Source organism: Notolepis coatsorum, assembly GCF_963971535.1.
Source record: "Notolepis coatsorum genome assembly, chromosome: 3".
NCBI lineage: Eukaryota > Metazoa > Chordata > Actinopteri > Aulopiformes > Paralepididae > Notolepis > Notolepis coatsorum.
Window position 1 is genome coordinate 78,395,714 of NC_140167.1, and position 24,009 is coordinate 78,419,722.

A 24,009-nucleotide genomic window follows, 5' to 3' on the forward strand; every position below is an offset into this window, starting at 1 on the left:
TGCTAGAGACAGAACCGAGACAAACCTCCTTCATGTCAGAGATGGACCGCTTGCTTGTGTTCTTGACTTTAAAGTGCTACTCCTCACCTACAAAATTTTAAATGGGCTTGCACCGCTCTATCTATCTGATCTCATCTCCCGATACTCGCCCGCTCGTGCTCTGCGCTCACAAAATGCGGGGCTTCTATCGACCCCTAGGGTTAAAAAGAAATCCGCCGGCCACAGAGCCTTTGTCTACCGCGCTCCCTACCTGTGGAACAAATTACCTGCCGTCATCAGGGGCGCCTGCTCTGTCGAAGCTTTTAAATCCCTGCTTAAGACTCATCTTTTCTCTCTCTCCTTCAACCTACCTTGATCTCACCTGGTCGGGGACTGACCTTTAGATTAATCTGTGTAGTTTAGTTATGGTACAGGGTACTACATGGTACCACTGGGTAGTTTACTATAGGGTAGTTTAGTTAGGGTACAGGGTACTACATGGTACCACAGAGTACTACTTAGTACTGCATGGCATTACAGGGTACTACATGGCTTACACAGCTCTACATGGCACTACATGGAACTACAAGGCACCACAGGGTACTACATGGCACTACAGGGTACTACAGGATACTACGGGGTACTACATGGCACTATGGGGTACTATAGGGTACTACATGGCACTACGGGGTACTACATGGCACTACAGGGTACTACATGTCTGCTCCTTTGCAGCACCACAAACATGGGAACTCTCTAACTCTTCCCCCCCCGCCTCTCCCCCCCCCCCCCCCCCTCCCTCCCCCTTCTCTCTGAGTACCCGTCTCCTGGCGCTGACCAAGGTGATGGATGCCTCGGGGTCTTGGCCAAGCTTGTAGTGACTGCTCTACATGCACCTCCGAGGCATTGGATCAGTTATTCACCGCCGTCTGTCCGTGGTCCTGTCAACTGATTAACAGACTGTTAACAGATTAACAGTCAACGCGGTTTCATTGCTGGGTTAAGTACTTCTATTCTATTCACATAATACGCTTACTTCATATATCTACTCCATTCACATATATGCCTACCACTTGTATCTATTGCTATGTCCGCCTACTACAATCTCATGAGCTGTTTAACGCCTGTCCCGTCTCCCTGTCTTCCTATGACTTGCTGTCCTGGAGTGTTGACCGGAGTGTTGGACGTCCCGTGACGAAGGCCGGGAGATTGCGACCCCCTCTGCGTGCCCCCCTGTCTTCGGAGGTCTCGTAGTGGTGACCGGAGTGCCGGATGTCCCGCGATGATGTCGGGGAGTTCGCGACCCTCTCTGCGCCACCCCCCTTCCCCCTGTCTCCGGCTGTCCCTGAGCAACGACCGGAGTGTTGAATGTCCCGTGACTAAGACGGGGAGGACGTGACCCTCTTGCGCCGCCCCTGTGCTTCAAATAGATCCGCTATCAACTCTATCTTTAATCTTTCAAAATGTTCAATTGCTATCGCTATTAGCTCTATCTTTAATTTTTCAAAATGTACAGTTGCTATTGCATGCACTCATCTGTGTTTCACCACACACATGAGTGCATGCTTACCAACTGTCCGTCTGCAACACTACTATCACCGACATCTAAGAAGGGAGATCCCCCCTTGAACGGCCCTTCTAAGGTTTCTCTCCTCCACATTGCCTGTGGAGCTTTTTTTCCCTATTGTTAGGTTTTAGTGAGTTTTTCCTTACCTTCGCGTGGGGTATGTCTGGGAGTGCTTGCATTCTTTCATTTATTTGCATTCATCTAAAAAATGTTTGGACCCTATGGTGTTCTTGTTCTGTTCTTGACTTATTGTTATGTTGTCTTCTTGACTTGTTTAAAGAAGACCTGTACGGCCCATGGGGACATTAACGTGTGTTGTCGGGCCCTATAAATAAATTTGATTTGATTTGATTTGATTTGATTTGTGAGTCTGCTAGAGACAGAACCGAGACAAACCTCCTTCATGTCTGAGATGGACCACTTGCTTGTGGTCAGGCTGTTGCATCGGAGGACATTGTAAAACCTTTTATGCAGTCGTGGTTTGATGTGTCTGGTCATTCTCACAATGAATCAGAACATTTCTCATCCGTTCTTATCGACCAATTCACAAACAGATGCATCCTTTATATTTGGGTCACGGGACTTTAACCATTATCTCATATTGGAGTTCTCTGGTATTGAGTTATCTGATATTGGAGTTCTCTGGTATTGGAGTTATCTGGTATTGAAGTTATCTGGTATTAAGAGTTATCTGATATTGGAGTTCTCTGGTATTGAAGTTATCTGGTATTGAAGTTATCTGGTATTAAGAGTTATCTGATATTGGAGTTCTCTGGTATTGAAGTTATCTGGTATTGGAGTTCTCTGGTATTGAAGTTATCTGGTATTGGAGTTATCTGGTATTGGAGTTCTCTGGTATTGAAGTTATCTGGTATTGGAGTTATCTGGTATTGAAATTCTCTGATATTGGAGTTCTCTGGTATTAAGGTTATCTGGTATTAGAGTTATCTGGTATTAGAGTTATCTGGTATTGAAGTTATCTGGTATTGGAGTTTGTTGGTATTGGAGTTATCTGGTATTGAAGTTATCTGGTATTGAAGTTCTCTGATATTGAAGTTCTCTGATATTGGAGTTCTCTGGTATTGAAGTTATCTGGTATTGGAGTTATCTGGTATTGGAGTTCTCTGGTATTGAAGTTATCTGGTATTAGAGTTATCTGGTATTGAAATTATCTGATATTGGAGTTCTCTGGTATTAAGGTTATCTGGTGTTAGAGTTATCTGGTATTAGAGTTATCTGGTATTGAGCTTCTCTGGTACTGAGGTTCTCTGGTATTGAAGTTCTCTTGTACTGAGGTTCTCTGGTATTGAGCTTCTCTGGTATTGAAGTTCTCTGGTACTGAGGTTCTCTGGTACTGAGGTTCTCTGGTATTGGAGTTCTCTGGTATTGAAGTTCTCTGGTATTAAGGTTATCTGGTATTGAAGTTATCTGGTATTGGAGTTCTCTGGTATTGAAGTTCTCTGGTATTGAAGTTCTCTGGTATTAAGGTTATCTGTTATTGAAGTTCTCTGGTATTGGAGTTCTCTGGTATTAAGGTTATCTGGTATTGGAGTTCTCTGGTATTGGAGTTCTCTGGTATTGGAGTTCTCTGGTATTGGAGTTCTCTGGTATTGGAATGGTACTTAAATATTAATGGTAAAATGGTGAATGGACTGCTATTATAGAACAGCTTTTCTCCAAGTGCACGGTGCCAACCTGCTCATCGTGAGCAGTTAGGGGTTAAAGACACTTCGACATGCTGCCCGGGAGGAGCCAGAATCTAACCGGGAACCTTCAGATTACCAGATGACTGCTCTACCTCCTGAGACACTGTCTAACCCTGACCTTCAGATTACCAGATGACTGCTCTACCTCCTGAGACACTGTCTAACCCTGACCTTCTGATTACCAGATGACTGCTCTACCTCCTGAGACACTGTCTAACCCTGACCTTCAGATTACCAGATGACTGCTCTACCTCCTGATCCACTGTCTAACCCTGACCTTCAGATTACCAGATGACTGCTCTACCTCCTGAGACACCGTCTAACCCTAACCTTCTGATTACCAGACGACCACTCTACCTCCTAAGACACTGTCTCACTCTAACCTTCAAATTGCCAGACGACCGCTCTACCTCCTGAGACACTGTCACCCCACAAATATTACATCAACGAGTTCAGGGCACAAGAACGGACAAGAATAGAGAAACACAGTCTGTCCAATGATGAGTGAGGAAACAGGATGTAGCATCATGATAAACAGCAAGTCATGTTTAGCAGAATCAGCCTGGGAGCCAGTTATTGATATGTAACAACCTACCGAATATCTCTCTGGTATTCTTCAGCCTGGCTCCTCTTAGCAGCAGGTTCTCTGGGCCCAGCGGTCTGAGAGACGCACACGCACATGCACACGCACACACACACACACACACGTGAACAATATAAACAACATGGATGTACGAATAGGAACACTTCAACAAACTATAACTGATCAAATACATTCAACAAGAAGCCATTCCCCATCCCTGGATATAAATCCGACTGACTGGTGGAAAGTCAATGCGGGGAGATTCCCCAGGCTGGAATCGGGACCATGCATGCGAGTCAGTCTGAGACAGGCTATTTATGTTCTATGTAGACTATCTTGTTGCAAAATAATAATAATAATAATATAATAATAATAATAATAATAATAATAATAATAATAATAATAATAATAATAATAATAATAATAATAATAATAATAATAATAATAATAATAATAATAATAATAATAATAATAATAATAATAATAGCCTCATTAAAAAAAATACTATTGTTGCTTTGTTGTTTTCAGTGTTTTATGCGTGTAATCTGTTATTTAGTTAGGCCTATTGGAAATATTCGTCGACATAAGTAGATTTTAAATTTTTGTTTATTTATTAAAGGGGAACTATCTTATAAATGGCCTTTTTGAATGTTTAGCATTGTTTCCTAGCTATGTGAACTTATATTAATATGATCTATTTCTCTAATTCTCATATTGGCGCATTCTTCCAATTCTCCTCTCACAATATTCACCCTCACTGAACTGAGTCATTTGAAAATGTGATGATCTGTGATGTCAGAGAGACACCGCTGCATGATAATGGCGAGGTACATGATGAGCTGCACACAGTGGTTGGAGCCCAGGCTCAAAACGGCTCGAGATCTTGAGGTAGAAAAATGCTGTTTTTGAGGACTTGATTAGAAATACAAAACAATGAATAAAAAAAATATATATATTATAGAGGTGTTCCATAGACTCACAGGAATTGTGTAAAAGTGCCCAAATAGTGAAAGAAATAGTAAAATAGTTCCCCTTTAAGGTAATATAAAAACGTGTTTAGAACATTGTTGAGTTTGTTAAATACATGCTTTTGATTTCTTTAACCACTTAACGTTCCAACGGCCCGCCCTTGTTTGACGGCGTCCCGCTGTCGGCTTCCTTAGTACAGTTGGTTGTTTTCAGCGTTTTATGAGCGTAATCTGTTATTTAGTTAGGCCTATTGGACATAAGTAGGTTTTTTGTTTTTGTTTATTTATTAAGTTAATATAAAACCATATTTAGAAAATGTTTGAATTAGTTAAATACATGCTTTGGATTTTTTTAAGTGGTGAGTGACTTTCTTATTTTTTTGCCACATATGCAGCTCACCCGCTTAAAGTCGAAACAAATGTGTTTTAATATGTCTAGGCCTCTACATTTCTATGTTTCATATGCCATGCAATGTTGCGAGAATGCAATATGTCGCTGCTGCGGAAATAAACCTTTTGATTGAGGAACAAATACATTTGTTATTGTTTGGTAAATTGGGTATTTTTTGTTACAATTAATCGTTTGACTGATCGTTAACGTTATCAATAATCGAGTAAGGAACGTGCTTACAATTTGCAACCCTAAACGATCAAATATATTCAAAACACTATAACTGATCAAATATATTCAACACACTATGACTGATCATATACATTCAACACACTAACTGATCAAATACATTCAACACACTAACTGATCAAATACATTCAACACACTACTAACTGATCAAATACATTCAACACACTAACTGATCAAATAATCAACACACTATAACTGATCAAATATATTCAACACACTATAACTGATCAAATATATTCAATACACTATAACTGGTCAAATATATTCAACACACTATAACTGGTCAAATATATTCAACACACTATAACTGATCAAATATATTCAACACACTATAACTGATCAAAAATATGCAATACACTATAACTGATCAAATATATTCAACACACTATAACTTACTGAGCAAATACATTCCTACAGTCATCCAGTTTTATTCTAAACATGTCAAATGTAAAACAATCTGTCTTGATTTCTGTTTCACACACACACACACACACACACACACACACACACACACACACACACACACACACACACACACACACACACACACACACACACACACACACACACACACACACACACACACACACACACACACACACACACACACACACACACACACACACACACACACACACACACACACACACACACACACACACACACACACACACACACACACTCACCTGACAACCTCCTCTCCCTGGTGGGTGACTGTAATCCTGCCAACAAACCTGAAACACAACAACATATTGAATAAACAGAGAGAGAGAGAGAGAGAGAGAGAGAGAGAGAGAGAGAGAGAGAGAGAGAGAGAGAGAGAGAGATAGAGAGAGAGAGAGACAGAGAGAGAGACAGAGAGAGACAGAGAGAGAGAGAAAGAGAGACAGAGAGATAGTAGAGATAGAGAGAGAGAATGAGATAGAGAGAGAGAATGAGATAGAGAGAGAGGGGGGAGAAAGAGAGTAGAGTAGAGAGAGAGACAAGACAAGGACATCCAATGGAATACAACCAACATAAACCAACCTGTCAATCATACAAATCATAAACATATGTTTCCCATGTGAATAAAGCCCCATTGAATTTAATTGAAGAGACAGAGACGGAGGGAGACAGAGATAAAGAGATATACAGAGATATTCAGGTTGGTGACATTCTACCATAACCTACCTGTACAGGTCAGCTTCAGGTTGGTGACATTCTACCACAGCCTGCAGAGCCTCCAGCCGGGAGACAGACTGACACACTGACGTCTCCGCAACTGAGTAGTTGGTCTATAGAGAGAGGAGAGAGAGAGAGAGAGAGAGAGAGAGAGAGAGAGAGAGAGAGAGAGAGAGAGATAGAAAGAGAAAGAGAGATAGAAAGACACACACACCAGATTTTAAGTCAAGGATTTATTTCCCTGCTTGGCTGCCCCACACCCATGAGTAAAACACCTTTACAAACTGCTTTAGTAGATACAGAAGGTGAGCAGTATTCCAGGACAGCTAATTGGTTAATTAACGCTACTCGATTGCTTGCGACTTTGGTATGACCTCACAAAGCATGATATTAACCTGTTAATGTCCGGCGGCCCGCATGCGAGCACCATTTGCCACCTTTTCGATCATCACCCTACTCAACCTATTGCGTGCTACCATTCTCGAGTTACAAGACTAAACAGCCAACGAGCGTCCTTTGACAAGCCGCTCAGACACGTGACCCCGTCCAGTTTGGCTGGGCCCTGAACGGACCAGTCACTGATGATGGCGAAAATGATTGACCACCTTTGTAGCCAATGAAATTCTGGAGCCAACAATATCTTACATGAGGGCTGATTCCTACGGAAAAGGGAGAGAAGAAGACGAAGAAGTTGTTTGTTTGGAGAATTTCTCATTCACCGCCCAAATGAATGAGTGGTCCGCCATTTTGGACAAATTATTACAGATACAAGGATTACAAAAACATCTGTAAAACACAATTTTTTCGTGGGATTGTTATACACTTTAGACCTGTACTGTAGATAATACTTCAGGCTATGGAACCGTTATGTTTTCCAGCTGCTACCTCTCAGCTGGAACTCAAAAACAGGCATCTGGCAACAAGTAAACAAAACTTGAGTAACCAAAACTTTTATTTCAAACCTCTATTAGCTTCTCCTGTTGTGGAAGAAAGTTCAGAATGTCCTTTCAAAAGAGACCAGACTCATGCATGTGCTATAAGTGGTTCAAGGAATAAATCGCAAATTACTTTGGGTATGCAATCGTCAGGCTTTTTATGCTAAATGTGCCCTCAGCATAAGGGGTTAAAGGACCATACACGTCTAATTATGACTTCTCACATTTGCTAAGATTACCCCTCTTCGACAAATGTTGTGCACATAAGATAAGATAGTATCTTATTGATCCCATTATAAAAGTAAACAGTATACACAAGGTGCAGTATACACAAGGTAGCCTAACTGGCATACGTCTGTGCAGGTGTTGGTGTTTATGAGTCAGACACACTTAGGGCTAGATCCACAAAGAATGGATTGCACGGTGCTCAAGTCAAGAGTTTTATTTGTCACAGCATACAAGTATACAATGAAATGCTAGTTGCATCCTTACTTACAATTCATTATGAATTGAAAATGGGGGACCCTGATGTAAACAAGACGAAAGTCTTTCTCTGGTCTGCATCCCCTTAACACATTGGTCGCCAACAACGTCATAATTCGTTATTGCCCGCCATGCGTTGAACGCCAACAATGTGATAATTCGTTGTTGGGATCAATATTTCATTTTTTCGCCATGGCATTCATAATTCATCCAGCCTCCCTGCGGGACTGCAGCTGCACCCTGTCTGATATTGCAACGCCTCAATACCGCCGCCTGGTGGATGATCGGGCGAGTTACACTCCACACCAAACCGGAAGTGGCACTGGTGCATCGAGGAAATCCCACCGGCAGTATTATCTTGTTACGTGGATCAAGAGACACAATCGAGTGCATTGGGATCGCTTTCGAAACGCAATAATCTATATGATTTCGGCGTTTATTGCGTCATACAAACGGGAAATGGATCTAGCAGATCTACATCATCGGCGAACGGTAAGAGGAATATAACGTTATTTTCAGCTTGATTGTCCATTTCTTTGTTTGCAATCCATCTGATCAATGTATCAACCCATATAAAGCCGTTCAGGATCGAAAGAGAGCTCTTTGAGCAGTTTGCGGGCATGGGAGAGGGACATGGAGGTGGAAATAGCAGAAGGGGACTGGGAACAAGCATGTGAAATGTCACAGACACTTTCAATTAATACCAGATGTAAACTCCTACAATATAAGTGGATACATAGAGTATATATGACACCAGAGAAATTACACAAGTTTTATCCCATGATCCCGGATGAATGTACTAGGTGTGGGGTAGAGGTGGGGACCCTGTACCACTGTATATGGGAATGTGAGAAGATACAGGAATATTGGAAAGAGATCTTGGAGCTCATATCGGAGATGACAGAGATAGAAATCCCGACCGATCCTAAGTTATGTATACTACACTTATATCCAGATAAATTTCCAGCTTATATTAGAAAGAGGAAATTGATAAATGTTTGTCTGTTACAAGCCAAGAGAGTGATAGCTCTGAACTGGAAGGAGATACAGAGGCCAGGAGCTAAACAGTGGCTAAAGGAAGTGTCAGAAAACGTAGCAATGGAGAAACTAACATACATACAGAAGGGAAAGACAGAACAGTTTGAAAGGACATGGACATCATTTATACACTTCCTGAAAAATGTGAGAATCTAAAGGAGAGAGATAGGAAACAAGAAAGGTAAGGGATAGGAAAGGGAAAAAGGGAGAAAAGTTACAAAAAAATTAAAATATTTTTTTTAAACGGATGAGGGTAGATAAAAACATTTATTGAGGGAAGATAATTTTTTTTATTTTCTTTATTTTAGTTATTTATTTTTTATTTAATTTTTATATTGGTTTATTTTTTGTTGGTATTTCCGTGATTTCTTATAATTTATTTAACAAATAATTGTTTCTATTGTACTATGTCTGCCTGTCTTGCGTTGCTGGTAGGGTTAGCTTGCCTAGTGCAGCTTTCAATACACAGTAGCAGGAGTTGGTTGGGCTTGACGTGCCGAGACAGCTTGTACACAACCCTCAGCCTGTCTGGCCTCACGTGGTATGAGGCTGCAATCCATCACCTGGAAGACAATAGGCGTGGGAAGAGGACTAACAAGCCAACTCCAAAATCCGCCCCCAGAGGTTAAATGGGTTTGCGTAGGGCCAACAACCCTACCTGGAAAAAAAGCACGTTACTAAAGCATCTACGATAATTCAAAACCAACTCGACCTGGGAAAAGAAGGGCTCCCACACAGGAGGCGCATGACGCCGTGCAGTGAAAGCCGAAAGGAAGCTGTAAGGCCGACTCCCCTCTTAACCCCCAGGAAAACCACCAGAATTGCCACATGGAACATCAGGACGATGTACGAACCAGGGAAGACAGTCCAGGTAGCACAGGAGATGAGGAACTACAACATCTCTCTCCTTGGCTTGTGTGAGACAAGGTGGCTACAAGCAGGACAACTGAGATTGGCATCTGGGGAGATGGTGCTCTACTCCGGTCATACAGAAGAAGGCGCCCCACACACGGAAGGGGTGGCCCTGATGCTGGCTCCGGAGGCAGAGCGCTCTCTCATTGGTTGGGAACCGGTGAACCCACGAATCATCACCGCCAAGTTCATCACTAAAAAGGACAACATCAGACTATCCATCATTCAGTGCTACGCGCCGACAAACGACACCGAAGACGAGAAGAAAGACAATTTCTATGAACAACTGCAGGCTGTACTGGACGGACGGAGAGAAAAAGATATCACCATCCTCATGGGTGATTTCAACGCCAAGATAGGAGCCAACAACACAGGCTACGAAGACATCATGGGCGTACATGGATTGGGGCAGATGAATGAAAATGGAGAGAGGTTTGCAGACCTGTGCTCCCTTAACCAACTGGTAATAGGAGGCAGCATCTTCCCCCACAAACGTATCCACAAGGCCACATGGAGATCTCCAGATCAAGTTACGGAGAATCAAATAGACCACATATGCATCAACAGAAAGTTCAGGAGGTCATGGCAAGATGTACGAGTCAAGAGAGGGGCAGACGTGGCATCAGACCATCATCTCGTGCTGACGATCATAAAACTACGTCTGAAGAAGTACGCCACAACCACCGGTGCAAGAACCAGATATGACGTTGGACTTGTTAGGAACAAAGAAATACAGAGTAGATTCCAGATCAGCCTTACCAACAGGTACCAGCAACTACAGGAACAGGATGAAGACACAGATGTGGACATAGAAACTCAATGGCAGCACACAAAGACGTTGTGGCTGGACACCTGCAAAGAAATATTGGGAAAGAAGAAGACAAAGCACAAGGAATGGGTCTCAATGGAAACACTCCAGAAACTGAAAGAAAGAAAGGAGATGAAAGAGAAACTGAACACAAGCAAAACAAGATCAGCAAAAGCAAAGGCACAGGAAGAATACACCCAAGCCAATAAGGAGGTGAAGAGTAGCATTAAGAAGGATAAAAGAGATCACATAGACAACTTAGCCAAACAAGCAGAAACAGCAGCAGGGCAAGGCAACATGAAAGACCTCTATATGATCACTAGGAAGTTAGCAGGCAAGTTCCAACAGACTGACAAACCGGTAAAAGACAAACAGGGAAACCCACTTACAACAACAGAGGAGCAACGGAGAAGATGGGCTGAACATTTCAAAGAACTACTGAACCAACCAGCCCCGACAGAGCCAGCGGACATTACACCAGCGGAGAGAACACTTCCAATAAACTGTGATAAACCAGCAAAGCAGAGATCAAAAAATCTATTATCTCAACGAAGGACGGAAAATCTGCAGGACCAGATGAAATACCAGCAGAAGCCATCAAGGCCGACTTGAAGACTGCAGTAGATATGCTTCATAGCCTCTTCACCAAGATCTGGGAGGAACAAAAGATTCCAGAAGAATGGAAAGATGGAATCATCATCAAACTACCAAAAAAGGGAGATCTCACCAACTGCAACAACTACAGAGGAATAATGCTTCTATCAGTACCGGGAAAAGTACTCAACAGAATTATACTGGACAGAATGAGTGTTGCTGTGGATCCCATGCTTCGAGACCAGCAGGCAGGCTTCCGGAGCAACAGATCTTGCACGGACCAGATCGCCACCCTGCGCATCATTATAGAGCAATCCATCGAATGGAACTCTCCATTATACATAAACTTCATAGACTATGAAAAAGCCTTTGACAGTGTGGATAGAGAGACTCTGTGGAAACTGCTGAGGCATTATCGTATCCCAAAGAAAATCATCACTCTGATTCAAAACACCTATCAAGGAACATCATGCAAAGTTTTACATGCAGGCCAACTGTCAGAGAGTTTTGAGGTCAAGACCGGTGTGCGTCAGGGATGCCTCCTATCGCCCTTTCTCTTCCTCCTAGTCATAGACTGGATTATGAAGACCACCAGAAAAGGAAATAAAAACGGCATACAGTGGACCCTATGGACACAACTGGATGACCTCGACTTTGCTGATGACCTGGCTCTCCTGTCACACAACTACAACCAGATGCAGGACAAGACAACCAAGCTGGCAACTACATCCCTTGAGACTGGGTTGAGAATAAACAGGAAGAAAACCAACCTAATGATGATCAACACCTCTACCAACAACACAGTCACAGTAGGTGATGAATCCATACAGGAAGTCAACTCCTTCACTTACCTAGGCAGTATCTTGGATAAGAAGGGCGGCACAGATGGCGACGTCACAGCCAGAGTAGGCAAAGCCAGAGCAGCATTCATCATTCTGAAGAACATCTGGTCCTCCAAGGACATCGCCATGACAACCAAAGTGCGGCTCTTCAATTCAAATGTCAAATCCGTCCTTCTCTACGGTTCAGAGACTTGGAGAATGACGAAAATAACATTGCAGAAGATACAGACCTTTATAAACAGCTGTCTGAAACGCATCTTTGGGATCCGGTGGCCAAACAAAATCAAGAATGAGGAACTATGGCTGAAAGGAAGACAGGAACCAGTGGAGAAGCAGATCCTGAGACGAAAGTGGGGATGGATAGGCCACACTTTGAGGAAACCGGCTACCAGTACTATACGACAGGCCCTGACTTGGAATCCCCAGGGAAAGCGGAAGAGAGGGCGGCCTAAGAACACCTGGAGGCGGGACACTGAGGCGGAGCTCAAGAGACAAGGAACTACCTGGGGGAGGCAGAAAGGACAGCCCAAAGCCGTGTTGGATGGAGAAAAGTCGTAGATGGCCTATGCTCCATTGGGAGCGATGGGCCTAAGTAAGAGTAAGTAAGTACTATGTCTGCGGGAATGTCAAGTTGAATTATAATTAGGGAAGGGAGGGGATTGAAGGGTGTCTTTTTTATTTTTGTCATGTGTTATTGTCTGTATATATGTATGTTTGTATAAAAGAAAAAAATGCAATAAAAACATTGTTAAAAAAAATATAATAATAAAGCCATTACTGACGATCAAGGAATTATAAACGACCCCCCCCCCCCTTTCCTTCACGCATGATGAAGCATAATGTATACCGATCATATACATTTAAATGTTTTAATATAGCGTGTATAGGAAAGAAACGCCAATCGATAATCTATCATATGCTTCAGGGCCTATAACTCACGTTTTTGGAATTACAGCAGAAAATCTTAAAAACATACTTATATTCTCAACGGTATTAACACAACAATGTATGAATGAAAAAATATAACGTTCCCACATCCGGAACGATAGATACCCGATGTTGAATGGGCCATAGTAATGTCAATATAGCTATAATATTTAAAAAGTTATAGCCCTGCAAAGAAGGTAAACATCTCCATAGGCTTACAGCGGTGGCAGACTGGGTATAAGGATGGGCATACTGCGTGGCAATCAAAGTGTTAACAATTGTGTGTATTGAGTGTACACGTACACGCACACGCACACACACACACGGCAATATACCTTCAGATTGGTCTCTCCATCCAGACTAGCTGTAGTGATATGACAGGTTCCATCTGGTCTGTCTGAAGACAACAGGACCAGGTCTGCAGGAAACGTCTCATCTTTAGCCACACGCACAATGTCTCCCACCTGGAAACATATATAAAATATATACAAACACAATGTCTCCCACCTGGAAATATATATTGTGACGTAGATGGGTTGGTCATTATCATTGTATTTGTAACACCATGTAAACATCAGGTTAGTATAGGTAAGTGATTGTGTTTGTATTTGTATTGAGGTGTGTCACCTTGGTAATAAACCCCTTTTTGTTTCCCCCCTTCTCAGGTGCCGCTCGTCCCTCCCTGTAGAGTGTGCTGATTGCCCGAGGATGGTGGCAGCTGAGGGCAATCATGCCTTAAGGGGCGGGTGGATAAAACCTGGGATGCTACACACACTCAGGGCGCCTTTTCTGCCATTTCCACTGACCTGAGTGGAGTGCTGGGTTGCCTTTTGCCATTGCCACTGTAAAGTGGATTGACTATTGGATTGCATCTCTTGCCATTGCCACCATTATTGTGTGGTTTGGATACTGTGTTACCCTTTTGCCATTGCCACTGTTATGTGGGATTGATTGTCTGTGTCCATTCACACTGCTACTTGTAGTAGCCTGTTTTGCCTTACTGGTGTTCCACCAGGTAAGTGTGATTGTGTCTGGTTGTACTCCTGTGTATTTGTTAATAGCCTTGTTTGTTGCACTGGTTGGTTACCAGTGTTCCTACCACATGAGTTGTGGCTTGTATCCTGTGACACGTTGTTAACTCATTCCCCGCCAACGACGAGTATACTCGTTATTGGCCGCCAATCGTTGGACGCCAACAATGAGTATACTCGTTATTTGATCGTTATTTCTTTTATTCGCTATTTCCATTCATAAATCATCCAGGAAGGCTGTGTTACCATAGGGAATGCGTCTGATATCGCAAAAGTCCAATACCGCCGCCTGGTGGTATGCGGCCGATGTTGCACTCCCTTTGAGACTCTGTGTATGTGGCTGTGTGTCGATGAATGTCATCCGGGCGGAGTTTTCGAGTAGCCTGGACTGAGGGGTCTACCCGATTCATTATGCTGTGGTGGTTTATGTCGTGACCCAAATGGACATACGATCTAGCAGATGGCAATCAAATAATTGGAATATTCTTTTTCGAATCTCATCGGCCACAGGTAAGAGCAATCTAACGTCAATTTCAGCTTGATTGTGCTTTGTTTTCATAGCCATCAGTGTATGCTGTTGTACTAACGAATGCCGTTATTGACAATCAATTAATCAGAAACGACCCCCCCCCGCTTTCATGCATTCAAGATGGAACATAATATACCGATCATATGCATTTGAATTTTTTATTGTAGCGTGTATAGGGATGAAATGCCAATGGATTAAGTATAATATGCGTCGCGGCCTATTACTAGCCTCCCAGGAATTACCCTAAACCGCTCTAAAACCATACTTATATTCACCATGGTATAAAACGGGAATGTATGGATGGAAAAAAATATTCCTTTTTCACATCTTGAACAATAGATACTCGATGTCAAATGGGCCATAGTATTGCATCCATAACTATAATATTTATATAGTTATAGCCCTGCAAACAAGGTGAGCGACTCCCATCGTTTACAGCGGTGGCAGTAGCTACTATAGAATGAGGCTAAGAGCTGGCAGTCAATGAAGCACATTCAGTGCCGTTCACGAGAATTCTCATTTCTGGGCCCCAGGATTCTGTGTTGGATTATGTTGGTGAAACGATGGACATCAATACTTGGAATGGCAGATAATCAGATAATTGGAATATTCTTTTCGGGGTACATCCTAGTCAAGGTAAGGGCTATATGGTATCAATCTTGCGTTGATCCAAGAATGTTTTCATTGCGATCCGAGCATATGTGTGTAACGCTACTCCATAACGTACTCTGTTGGTGATTATCAAAGCATCGAAAAACGACCCCCCCCCACCCTTTCAAGCATTCATGATGGAACATAATACGGATCATATGCATTTGATTTTTTTATTGTAACGTGTGTAGGGACAAAACCCCAATGGATTTAGTATAATACACATTGCGGCTTATAACCAGCCTCTCAGGAATTGGCCCGGATCATTCCGAAATAACATATTCACCACAGTATAAAACGGGAACGTATGGATGGAATTCTTTTTCTTTTTTGCATCTTGACCGGAAGAAACCCAGTGTCAAATGACTATAGTATTGTATCCATAGCTATAATATAGAATATAGTTATAGCTCTACAAACAAGGTGACGGACTACATTGGTTTAATGGGTGGCATCACATAGCCGTTTCCTGGAAGAGGCGTGACACAGAATGTGTTAAATATGGTATAGTATATATTATTATGGTAACAGTATTATAGTAGTATATTAGTGTAGTAGTATAGTAGTATTTTACCCTGCTCTATGGTATAGCATATATTATTATTATTGTGACAGTATTATAGTAGTATACCGGTAGTAGTGTAGTAGTATAGTAGTATATTAGTGTAATAGTATAGTAGTATTTTAACATGCTATATGGTATAGTATATAGTATTATGGTAACAGTATTATAGTAGTATAGTAGTATTTTACCCTGCTCTATGGTATATTATATATTATGGTAACAGTATTATAGTACCGTAATTCCTCTAATAGTAACCCCGGCTTGTATTTGTTTCAACTGTAGCGGATACCAGGCTTGTATTAGGAGGAGGCATGTATAAGAGAGAGGCCTATAATTCAAATTTTCAAACGGATCATAATGAATAAATCAACATTTTGTGTCAGTTTGAACCCAGTAAAATGTACTGGGTTCATTTATTGAAACCAAGTACTGTATGAAATACGGTAGTAAACAGTGCAATTACAGGTGGTCAAAAAAAGTAAAATAAAGTAAAATAGTGCAATCACAATACTGGTATAATAATAATAATAATAACTTTGTTTTATACAATTCTGAGGTAGGCTTACTCTCTTGGTAAACATTAACACCATACCATTATATGGTATTTACTGCACAGCCAGGCCAGCATATAACAACAATAACAAAATATACCCGGCTTGTATTAGGAGGCCGGCTTATAATTACTCAACAGCGCACCCGGTCATTAATAGAGACCCGGTTTTTAATTGAATACCGGTTACTATTAGAGGAATTAGTAGTATATTAGTGTAGTAGTATAGTAGTAGTCTACCCTGCTCTATGGTATAGTATATATTATTATGGTAACCTTATTATAGTAGTATATTAGTGTAGTAGTATAGTAGTATTTTACCCTGCTCTATGGTATAGTATATATTATTATGGTAACAGTATTATAGTAGTAGTATAGTAGTATTTTACCCTGCTCTATGGTATAGTATAGTAGTGGGGCGGCTTTGGCTCAGGGGTAGAGCGGGTCATCCAATGATCGAAGGGTTGGTGGTTCGAATCCCGCTCAAGCCCATGTCCATCCCATCGCCGTTGTGTCCTTGGGCAAGACACTTAACCTACTTGCCTCGTATGATTGTGTATGCATGTGAATGAATGTTGGTGGTGGTCGGAGGGGCCGTAGGCGATGATTATTCGCCACGCTTCCGTGAGTCTGCCTCAGGGCAGCTCTGGCTGCAATTGTAGCTTACCACCACCGGTATGACTGTGTATGAACGAATAATGGACTCTGTGAAGCGCTCTGGGTCGCGTGTAGCTTTATGCCAAGCAAGCAGTGCAAAAATTTACCGTAGTGGCATGCAGTAATGCGCCTTTCATTTTCCGCCGCCCAGCGCCCAGGTCGCGCGGAAATAGGCTGTCTATTGCCATTCTCTTTGACAAACTCTAACCTTAACCAGCTCCTTAACAACGCCTAAACTTAACCGTTCTAACCTTAACCAACTCCGAAACAATGCCTAACCTTAACCTTAACCTTAGAAATTATATTGCCATTCTCTTTGACAAACTCTAACCTTAACCAGCTCCTTAACAGCGCCTAAACTTAACCGTTCTAACCTTAACCAACTCCGAAACAATGCCTAACCTTAATCGGCGAAAGAATACACGTTAAAAAAAAATCACGTTAAAAAATATTTTCCATGGGATTCGAACTCGCCAGCAAACAAGCCATAGGATCCACAGCCATGTGTCCTTGCCAATTGAGCTATTTGCTAGATACTGAATAAGGGGCGGTGACTTATATATATTGAGCTCCGCTCGTGTCGCATGCGCGGGCACCTCGCGCGAGCACGCCGGCGCACGCACGCACCTGAGCGAGCACGCCGCCGCCGGTGCACGCACGGTAGCATTTGTCTGAAAAGAAGGGCGCTTTACCGCACTAGCGTGCGGTGACGAATGCGGAAGCATTTTTGCACTGCTTGCTTGGCATTAACGTACAGGCCTCTGGGTCAGTGAAGAGCGCTATATAAATCCAAGTCATTATTATTATTATTATTATTATTATTATTATTATTATTATTATTATTATTATAATTATTATAATTATTATTATTATTATTATTATTATTATTATTATTATTATTATGGTAACAGTATTATAGTAGTATAGTAGTATGTTACCCTGATGTTCTTGGACCTGGTTTGAACCAGACTTCCACTGCGGACCACGAACACTGGAGCTCCATTCACCTCGTTGTCTGCTTTATGTCTCAGCCAATCCTCATAGCCCTGGGAGAGAGGACAACCAATGTCACACAGTGTCATCAGCTTAACCCTTTCACTGCCGCACTACCAAACGGTTAACCCTTTCACTGCGATAATACACAGAAGGTTAACCCTTTCACTGCCACACGACATCCAGAAGGTTAACCCTTTACTATCACACAACCGACGGCGACCGGGTTGTGGGGTTGAAAGGGTTAACCTTCTGTCATGTGGCAGTGAAAGGGTTAATATAAATGGTGAAGAGGACCGGACCCTGACTTCCTGACTTCACACCCTGACACACACCTCTCAGAAACATCATTCAGTAGGTGCTGGAAAAGGGACTTGATCTCGGCCGATTTAGTTCTGATAGATTAGGAATGGGTCGCCGAGGAAACTCAGGCGCATAAAAGTCTATTCGATCATGTCTTTAGCACCCCCACAGCCGTAGCTGCAACCACTTACATCAAGGCTCTCATCCACATTCATTCATATACTCCCCCCGCTATCTCCTCCCCGATTTCAGAATCCCGGAAGTGTTGCGGTGGTCTATACACTTCTATAGCAGGAGAGTGTGTGTGTACTAGGGCTGTCCCCGACTAAGGATTTGGATGGTCGACTAGGATTGGCAAAAATGTGCCGTTAGTCGACTATTGGTCGACTAAAAAAAAAATATATTTATATATATATAAATATTATTATTATTTTTTTTTTTTTTTTATAATTCCATTTGGGCTGTGGGGGGTGCTTAATGTCTGAAGGAGTCGACTGATGGATACATCTTGATATTTGTCTAGTCTAGTGTGTTCATTAGATGGGTGAAATCCTCTTTCAGTGCCTCTGTGCCTGTTTTCGTAGGCAGTTAGCCTCTGGTATGCATGCCATTAGCGTTAGCCACGCTTCTAGGCCTCTTTTCTTTTGGAAAGAATGATAAAAAAAGAATAAAAAATAAAAAATATTAATATATATACATTTTTTTTAAATTATTATATTCGACTAAGAGGTTGGCCAGTCGACTACGGCTCCTTTCGACCAATTAGTCGACTAATCGATTAATAGGGGTCAGCCCTAGTGTGTACCATGTAACTTCCTGCTCAAACAGGAAGTAGACAGATGTGTGTGTGGCTCACCTGTTTGATGGCGGTTACAGTGATGACGAAGAACAGAGGAAGACCACTGGTGACTGGAGAAGTAGGAGTATCTATCATCAACTAGAGAGAGAGAGAGAGAAGATTCATATAGTAATCAGACAATCCTTCTGTATTGTTGTGATATGAATGTAAAACACAGTGGTCAGAAAGGTGTGAGAGAGAGACAGAGAGAGAGAAAGAAAGAGACAGAGAGAGACAGAGACACAGAGAGATGGAGGGGGAGAGAGACAGACAGAGAGACATAGACCGAGAGAGAGAGAGAGAGAGAGAGAGAGAGAGAGAGAGAGAGAGAGAGAGAGAGAGAGAGAGAGAGAGTTTCCTCCCTATGATGAAACCAATCAGTGGCGTCGTTTCAGTAAAAGGCAAGGTATGGCGAGGAGGGAGGGGGGGTGTGTGTCCCCCTCGTGGATTTTTTTGTCAAATCAGTTGTGCAATAGTCACTTTTGGTGAGTTGTTTCTATACAATTCAGTTATATAACATTTAGGTATGACACAGGACTACACAAGCATTTTTAGTATAGAAATGTGTCAACAGACTAAAGCAGGGAACCACAATATTTTGCATACGAATTATGCAGAATGTAATATCATAACTGTCTATTCTTTTTAGGGCTGTCAGTTTATCGCGTTAATTAGATTAATTAATTACACAGCAAATTATCGCGTTATGAAAATTAACTCAAAATGTATTACAAAAAAAAATAAAAAAAATAACGTAGAATACACATTTACAGATTTTTTTTTATATGGTCCATTTGCATGTTCTTGGTACTGTATCTGATTCTAGGGACATCTATGGATCTCAGGGAATGTATTCCCAGTGTCAGAAATACTGTATCTGTTACTAGGCTTGAGTAAATTGTAATGAACCAAAGAAGAATATAAATAATTTTTTTTTTATCTTTGGCTGTGAATAACACTATGCTCAAATTGACCAGACCTGAAAAATCAAAGCAAATTAATAGATGGAAGATGATTAAACAGAAAGTTTTGTAGATACAGTACTGAATTCTGCCATCCGGATACATGCAATTTGAAATATGATTATATCAGGCATAAAATGGTTATGCGATTAAAATGCGATTAATTAGATTAATTAATTACAAATCCTGTAATTAATTAGATTAATTTGTTTAATCGCCTGACAGCACTAATTATTTTTCTTGCAATTGAGCCAATTTTCCTTAGGTACGGTTTTGAGGTGTGTATTAAACAGAATGTAGTATCAAAAACACATTCACAAAAAGTATGGGTTACTGAATGCTGAACTGCACTGTTATAATCACTAAGCCATTGTAAGACCTTACCTGTGTCCCTGTATCACTTGTCTCTGCTGCCCTTTGATTAAAAAACGTCCCTATGTCCATTTTCCCTTTTTTTTGTGGCATATTTCAGTTAGTCACAGTAAAAGTCACCTAGTAAAAGTGAGATAATTGACAATATCAAAACATGCTAGGGCTGTACCGAATAGTTCGAAACTTCGTTCATAATGTTGACATTCGAATTCTAAATCAACATAAAAAATTGCAATTATATATATAAAAAAAAGATTATTAAAAAGAAGAAAAGAAATTGCCAAAGTATGGCGAGTGCCATACCTTGCCATACCAGAACGACGCCCCTGAAACCAAGCAACAATAACTGGAACCAGACACACTACTAGTAGTGCTGAAAATATACACTTTGACTGCTGTTTTGATAGTGTTAGGGTCTTTACTCTTGGCTATATTTGAAAAAGAAACACAACATCACTTAATACGGACTGTCGGGACAGAAAGGGGCTGGTCGTCCAGCACACTAAATGTGGTTATTATTCTGGGTTATCAGCTTTGCTTTGTTACTGTCTGCAGGGAGTTTCTCGTGCTTCTGAATGGTTTCCAGCGATGCAAACGTTTCCTCTTGACAGTCGTTGCACGTATGAACTCGGCATACTCCGTTTGCATTCCAAGTGTGTAATTACGTTTGTGGTGTTGAAGTTTCCAGTGTTGCTTCCACCTCTAGAAATACTTGCGTTGTTGCGGCTGTTTTGCCTTTTTCTTCTTTGAGCTTAAAGGAACAATCTAATATTTTGGGAAATTAGCTTATTTGCCATCTACCCTGGAGTTAGACAAGAAGATACATACCCCTTTCTTCTCTGTGCATGCAGTAGGAGTAGGAAGACGAGCACCGTTAGCCTAGCTTAGCGTCAGTCATTGGAAGTAGGTTCCTCCATTAGCCTAGTTCCCAACGTCTTCCTACTCCTACTGCATGCACAGAGAAGAAAAAGGTATGTATCTTCTTGTCTAACTCCAGGGTTCCCAAAATGTTGGAGTCTTAAGATACATACCTTTTTCTTCTCTGTGCATGCAGTAGGAATAGGAAGACGCGCACCGTTAGCCTAGCTTAGCGTCAGTCACTGGAAGTAGGTTCCTCCATTAGCCTAGTTCCCAATGTCTTCCTACTCCTACTGCATGCACAGAGAAGAAAAAGGTATGCATCTTCTTGTCTAACTCCAGGGTAGATGCCAAATAAGCTAATTTCCCAAAATGTTGGAGTGTTCCTTTAAAATAACTCCACACAGCTGACAAGATTGCGACGCGCTGCTAACAAGCTGACTCACGTTTAGCTAACGTCGTTGTCGCGCTAATACTGTTCACGTGATACTTCCTGTTTTTACGATATCCAATCATGTGAATTTTGCCAGTATCGGACCGATACCGTGCCATCCCTGGTTATTTCCATATACAATTACAATTCATGAAAACCTGACCAGGATTTCAGATAGTTTAAGCTAATGATCAGTTAGAGGCTTTAACCTCTTAAGCATTACCCCCAAAACTGGCCCATTTTTCTTTTTGACGACTGCATACTTTTTTGGCAAAGCTTAGCTTTATACTTATAGCACATGCATGAGCCTAGTCTCTTTTGAAAGGTAACATTCTGAAGTTGCTAAAGCAAAAAAGATAAATCACTGAGTGCTAACAAAATAGAGTAACAGAGATTTGAACACGCTGAAGTAAAGGTTGTGTGTACTCACATTTCTGTTTAGTGGTAGCCAGATTCCTGTTTTTAAATTCCAGCATAAAGGTAGTGGATAACACTGCAGTTCCATAGCCTGAAGTCTTATGTAGTACAGGTCAAAATTTTATAAAAATCCATAAAAAAATGGAGAGCTTGAGAAAGGTTTTTGTAATGTGCGTACCGGTAAAAATATATCGTGATTATTCAAAATGGCCGTCGACTTCCATTCATTCTGACCCTTGAGTCACAACAACGGACTTCTTCGTCAACTTCGTCCCCCACTCTCACCCGCCCGTCTATGGTATCTTTCGGAGCGGACGCTCGTTGGCTACAATGGTGATCAATCATTTTCGCCATCAGCGGTGATTGGTCAGTTCTAGACCATTCAGAACCGGACGTGGTTATTTGACGGAGCGGCCTGTCAAATGACGTTCGCCGGATATATCGTCTTGTAACTCGATACCCGAAGCATGCAATTGGTGGCGATCGAAAGACGTCAAATTCAACTTTCGAACGGTGTATAGGACGATTGGTGAAAAATGCAGCCCGATCCGGTAGACGAGTGCAAAGGTGCCAGTCCATCCTTCATCTTGTTCTCTACTGTTGTCACTGTAAAGGTGCCAGTCCACCTTGTTTCAGTCTGGTCCCCCCCCCCGTGCGCACCGCCCCTGAAACTGCAGATAATGTTGATCTCATAAATGACTGAAGCACTCTGCTTCGTGTTGAGTATGTAAATAAAACTATATAAATTATAAACATTTGATATAATTTATGTTTTTTACATACATTTTACACATAATTGTACATATCTTTTGGTAATAAATTAATTTAAGCAACAAAAAAAAAGAACCGGCTCTCTAAAAAGAGCCAGAATTCCCATAACTAATCTCATGAGGTTTTTCATCTTTGATATACAGACAGCAGACAGCAGACAGACAGACAGACAGACAGACAAGTGTGTGTGTGTGTGTGTGTGTGTGTGTGTGTGTGTGTGTGTGTGTGTGTGTGTGTGTGTGTGTGTGTGTGTGTGTGTGTGTGTGTGTGTGTGTGTGTGTGTGTGTGTGTTAGTTACCTGGACAAGAAAGATTATCAGGAAGTAGAAGTTAGCGATTCTTCTGAACTGTTCAAACAGATTCTTAGGTACAAAGTTCCATACAGTGTACTGGGAGAGAGAGAAAAATACATAGATAACAGAGAGAGAGCAACATAGACAACAGAGAGAGAGAGAGAGAGAGAGAGAGAGAGAGAGAGAGAGAGAGAGAGAGAGAGAGAGAGAGAGAGAGAGAGAGAGAGAGAGAGAGAGAGAGAGAGAGAGAGAGAGAGAGAGAGAGAGAGAGAGAGAGAGAGAGAGAGAGAGAGAGAGAGAGAGAGAGATTAATATTAGGGATGGTCCAAGCTAGCACCAAGCTAGCTCTGCACTGGGTCTGAAGGCACCAAGCTAGCTCTGCACTGGATCTGAAGGCACCAAGCTAGCTCTGCACTGGATCTGAATTGTCTTGTTTTTTCATTTCAAACATGATCACAAACCTCCCTACCTCAGTATGTAACTGTTTTTAATTTAAAACATGATCACAAACCTCCCTACCTCAGTATGTAACTGTTTTTAATTAAAAAAATTATCACAAACCTCCCTACCTCCGTGTGTAACTGTTTTTAATTTAAAACATGATCACAAACCTCCATACCTCAGTATGTAACTGTTTTTAATTA

At 41.6% G+C, this 24,009-nt stretch overlaps 1 protein-coding gene across 1 annotated transcript in view; it reads right to left on the reverse strand.

Annotated features, from left to right (window-relative positions):
* atp11b (ATPase phospholipid transporting 11B) overlaps nt 1-24,009 on the reverse strand; it is a gene marked incomplete at its 3' end in the record, with an annotated part of 109,973 nt that overhangs the window by 65,873 nt on the left and 20,091 nt on the right. Inside the window, exons 3-9 of the mRNA XM_084311257.1 lie at nt 23,372-23,461; nt 19,279-19,359; nt 18,065-18,172; nt 13,479-13,607; nt 6,614-6,717; nt 6,130-6,177; nt 3,848-3,912 (exon numbers count right to left, since the gene is read on the reverse strand). Coding sequence (XP_084167383.1) covers nt 3,848-3,912; nt 6,130-6,177; nt 6,614-6,717; nt 13,479-13,607; nt 18,065-18,172; nt 19,279-19,359; nt 23,372-23,461 — 625 coding nt within the window. The remainder of the gene's footprint in view (nt 1-3,847; nt 3,913-6,129; nt 6,178-6,613; nt 6,718-13,478; nt 13,608-18,064; nt 18,173-19,278; nt 19,360-23,371; nt 23,462-24,009) is intronic.